Source organism: Pollachius pollachius (assembly GCF_949987615.1).
Source record: "Pollachius pollachius genome assembly, chromosome: 3".
NCBI classification, from domain to species: domain Eukaryota; kingdom Metazoa; phylum Chordata; class Actinopteri; order Gadiformes; family Gadidae; genus Pollachius; species Pollachius pollachius.
The window spans coordinates 449,253-454,252 of record NC_136936.1 but is presented as its reverse complement, the minus strand read 5'-3'; the positions used below and the strand labels follow the sequence as shown (position 1 = coordinate 454,252).

At 47.1% G+C, this 5,000-nt stretch overlaps 1 protein-coding gene across 1 annotated transcript in view; it reads left to right on the top strand.

Annotated features, from left to right (window-relative positions):
- Positions 1-1,309, top strand: part of scn4ba (sodium channel, voltage-gated, type IV, beta a) — a gene marked incomplete at its 5' end in the record, with an annotated part of 4,144 nt that extends 2,835 nt beyond the window's left edge. Inside the window, one exon of the mRNA XM_079732819.1 lies at positions 199-1,309. Coding sequence (XP_079588945.1) covers positions 199-283 — 85 coding nt within the window. The 3' untranslated portion in view covers positions 284-1,309. The remainder of the gene's footprint in view (positions 1-198) is intronic.
- Positions 1,310-5,000: the final 3,691 nt, after the last annotated feature.

The window sequence follows — 5,000 nt, the reverse complement described above, 5'->3', positions numbered from 1 at the left end:
ACATTTCAGCAGCCAAAATGTTTCCATCTATCCATCCCTCCCCCTCCCATCCATCCGATCATTCATCTGTTCATCCATCTATCTATCTCTCCATCCGTTCATCCATCTATCCATCTCTCCATCCATTCATCAATTCATTCCTCTATCATCTCTCCATCCATTCACCCGTTCATCCCCCTGTGTCTGTGTCGCCCTCAGTAAGGAATGCTTGGTGAGCTCCACGGTGGTGGACCACACAGAGGACGGCCGGTCGGGGGCCAAAGGCTCCAAGGGGAAGGCCTGAAGCCCGGCTGTGCAACTCCCAGCATACAGATCCACATCTAGAAAGCTGGTTACTAACAGACTGTTCCACGTACTCGTCGGAAATGAGGATTTTAGGGTTTTACATTTTCAGATCCGCCTCCACTGTGCAGAATAGCCAACACTTAAATCCTCAAACTCAACCTTTTTTATTTGATAAACGTCTTTCACACAGAAAACCCTTTTTTACAACAGACCTTAAAACAGAGAATTAAATTTATTTCAAACTATGCTCTAATTCTAATACGATATAATATATTTACATTATCTATTAATATGTATTATATATATTAATATCTTTGCAAATATTGAGTTTAAATTGTGGTCTGATCAAAAGAGCCCAATGACCCATCAAACAGTGGTCACTATGGAAACAGGACCAACCAATCGACTGCCAGAACCAATCTACTGCCGCGGTGTCAGCGATGGCTCCGCACACGCCCCCTGCCAGCGCCACGACACCCGACCACACCCATCGCAGAACAACGTTTACAATAATATTTGATCGTTGATGAACGCAGAAAAAAACGCATGTAATATAGAATTGGATGAAATCATCTGCTGAGTTTAATAATCTAATCCTGAACCTAAACACTGCCAGGGGTCACCTCTTCCTCCAGCATCCCCACGCTGCCTCCTGGTTCTGGGTCCTGGTCTTAACTCAGAGAGGCCCAGTCCCACTGGCTCCCCTCCACTGCCATCGCTCTACGTTTAGAGGGGTCCGGATGAGAGACCCACCAGATCCACGCCGTTCTGTTGGGTGTCCGGTCTCCCCACACACAGCCTACTGCATCATTAGGGTGGCCATTAAGCACTTGATTAACAGGCCGTCTGTCTGTCTGCTCTTTTCTGGTCGGCACTTTTAAAGAGGCTAAGAAAAGATTAGGAATCGTTTAAGACAATGCACACATTAAAAAAAACTATGCATCTTTTAAAAGGTGTAAGAGAACACAGATATACAACGAAGTTATGAAGCTGTATTATGTAAAAATAAATAACATTTTATCCAGATTGTTCCTATTTTGCACCGCTTCACTGGTGCCTCGTGGTGAAGTAACTAAAAATCGAATGTTTTCATACTCACCTTCTGAATCATATTCAGAATCTATTAACATTTTCTGAATTCATTGATATCAATATTCAGAATCATACAAAATAGGGTTGATAATAAGAATAAGAATAAATCATAATAATAAGAATAGTCTGAGCAATGACAAATGATCACAAATGGGAACTTGTGTCTATGTTTTGGGTATGGTTGGTATGGTCAGTAAAAGCTTCTGGGATGAGATGGTTTGAGCATATATACTCAAAAGATAATCGTATAGCCTCCACAAGCATCTACGCCAAATGTGATGCTAAAATGCATTACATTGTGTGACAAAAAACGTTTTGCTCGGACATTATAATAGATTAAATAAACAGTATAATATACATACTGTTATGCTTTTAGAGCAATTCTTACTATGCTAAATGTAAAATGTGGTGTATGACTCATCCACCATCATTTGCCTTGTTAGAAGTTGCTTCCCTTTGGTTTTGGTTCATGAGTGATTGTCTGATGTCATGTTGTGTTATCATGTTGTGTTGTCATGTTGTTTTATCATGTTGGGTTATCTTGTCCCACTGCTGCTCACTCCACAGTGTATTTTCTTTCAGTAGAAGCAATAAGCCCAGTCTCCTGATTATGCAATAACCTGTTTCATTGCACTTTATCTAGAATGTCGCTCGCTGCTGCTGAGGTTCACTACTCTCTGTCCTATGCAGAAGACTGTCTGGTACCAGTGCATCTCGGTTGTATAAACGCATTTCCCTTGTGGTGTGACACATAGCTGTAAATCATGTGTAAACCAGGCAGGGACACGTCAATGAATAACATAAAAAAAAGGTTTTACAAAGTTGGTCTTCCACTTCTGTCTGCTGAAGCCGTTGTCTGTTGAAATTCATTCTGTTATTTCCCCCTAAAGTGAAACTGTTGATGAATGAAACCACTGCATCTGTACCGTTTGCAGACCTTCATCCGATCTGCTGCTGCCTGGTCCGAGGCAGACATCGTGCCGAGAGAGTGTAAATCTATGATCCCAAGAGACATTTTGCAGTCAAGCTTTCCACGAGAATAAAACAGCTGCATTACTATAACACATCAACATACTTTGGTCTTTTTACTTAAAGCTCACCATCTTCTGCCTTTTCATGCAGAGACACCTCAATCGGCTTCACCTGTAGTGAACAAGGGCTTTTTAGCCCCTACATTCTTATACACAATCAACGTTGTTTCTTATCCATCCACGATGAGATTAGAACAGTTTCTTCTGACAGCTGCATGCTGTCAGACGCTGTCAAACCAGATATATAATCAGCACATCTGCCCCCTGGTGGCACTGCCCGGTAAAGCACTTCCCCTCATGGCAGCAGATGGAACTCTGCCCTGTTCTAAAGCCCCCCCCCCCCTAAAATAAAGTACAATAAAAGTTATCCATCACATTGTATTGCATTTAGACTACCACTACAACTTTAGAAAATAAGGGTCAGTCTGTCAGAGTGTGTGTGTATGTGTGCGTGTTTGTGTGTGTGTGTACACCGATAAGTGTATTCCAGTCCCAGTTCCAAATCCATTAACTCTGCCTTCAGATTGAGTTCTCGTCCTGTTTCTATCTGTAGAGCAGCTCACTGCCAAAGAGAGACGTGATGACACCCAGCGGGAGAGCCCCCCCTCCAGGCTGCTGGGGGCCCTAGTGAGGAGAGCCCCCCCCTTCAAGGCTGCTGGGGGCCCCTAGTGAGGAGAGCCCCCCCCCCCTCCTCCAGGCTGCTGGGGGCCCTAGTGAGGAGAGCCCCCCCCCCCCCTCCTCCAGGCTGCTGGGGGCCCTAGTGAGGAGAGCCCCCCCCTCCAGGCTGCTGGGGGCCCTAGTGAGGAGAGCCCCCCCCTCCTCCAGGCTGCTGGGGGCCCTAGTGAGGAGAGCCCCCCCCCCCCTCCAGGCTGCTGGGGGCCCTAGTGAGGAGAGCCCCCTCCTCCAGGCTGCTGGGGGCCCTAGTGAGGAGAGCCCCCCCCCCCCTCCAGGCTGCTGGGGGCCCCTAGTGAGGAGAGCCCCCCCCCCCTCCTCCAGGCTGCTGGGGGCCCCTAGTGATGAGCCCCCCCCCCCGGTTAAACCAGGTAACAGAAGCCCTGAGACTAGCCTGGTTGCAGCTGAGCTCATGTCATCGTAGAGCCCAGTGTGGCTGACGGGTCAGGTGATGGGTCAGGTGACAGGTCAGGTGACAGGTCAGGTGATGGGTGATGGGTCATGAATGAATGAGATGGCGACGGTGATGAAACAGTGAACCTGACGACTACTATAACGCTGACCAGACCAATTATGACTTCATAGTGATAGGCAGTCAGTTATTATTCGCTAGTTTGGCGTTAAATAAGCTAAATAGAACTTGAAATGAAAACGAGGATAGCTTAATTAATACATCTTGGAAGTGAGCAAAGTGCCAAATCGATAGTTGCATTAGTAGCGTAATACAATGCTATAATAATATGACGGTGTGGTAGAAAATAACCGAGTTCTATCACTTCAACTAACTAAGAGAGCATGAGGAATCGGGGAGTCCGGATCAAGTATTGACAGAGACTTTATTGTTACCCGCAAACAAGCAACAACAAAACCGAGGGAGGTTTGCAAAGACACTACCGGGTCGTCCGATCCCCGTCTTTTTTATTCTCTCAAACTAAGCTGTTTTGCATATGGTATGACCGCCCTCGGCACATGCTCAGATTTGTCTTATATGGTAAGGACGGTCATACATTCCTTTAAGTATGTGCTCATCTTCTGCAGTTAATCTAAACAATGGGCAGACGTCAGTACGCCTGGGCCCCAGACCCCAGAAGTAATGGTTAATTTCTCCCATAACGGTTATTAAAGGGAAATTAAGGGCTAAGGTGCATGACTCTGCAGTTCACAGGCTGGATGTTTGGCCGCGAGAACGTAGGAGACTCCAGCTGGGAACCAGCTGCGTTTCTTGTGGGGGCTGTAGGAGGAGGAAGGACATGACTCATTTGCTCCTAAACCCCGCCCACAGCGGGCAGGAACAAGCTGTCAGCGTGTCAAAACAGGTTTAGTTAGCTGAGATCCTCGGTCAAGATCATGTTCTCAAAACCCACAGGATGGTCCCTTTTTCTGTCGATCCTTAACTAGGGAAGGGGACAGGCGCTTAACTAGGGTGGGGACAGGCCCTCAGTGGGGGGCAGGCCCTTAGTGGGGGACAGGCCCTTAACTAGGATGGGGGACAAGCCATTAGTGGGGGACAGGCCCTTAGTGGGGGACAGGCCCTTAACTGGGTGGGGGACAAGCCCTTAACTAGGGTGGAGGACAGGCCCTTAACTAGGTTGGGGGAACAGGCACTTAACTAGGGAGGAGGACTGGCCCTTAGTGGGAGACAGGCCCTTAACTAGGATGGGGGACAGATCCTTAGTGGGGGACAGGCCCCCACTAAGTTAAGAGCCTTTTCCTTCCAATTCACATGTAAAGGGCCTCTACTACTACTACTAACCCTTACCCTAACCCTAACCCTAAAGGGCCTCTACTACTACTACTAACCCTAACCCTAACCCTAAAGGGCCTCTACTACTACTACTAACCCTAACCCTAAAGGGCCTCTACTACTACTACTAACCCTAACCCTAACCCTAAAGGGCCTCTACTACTACTACTAACCCT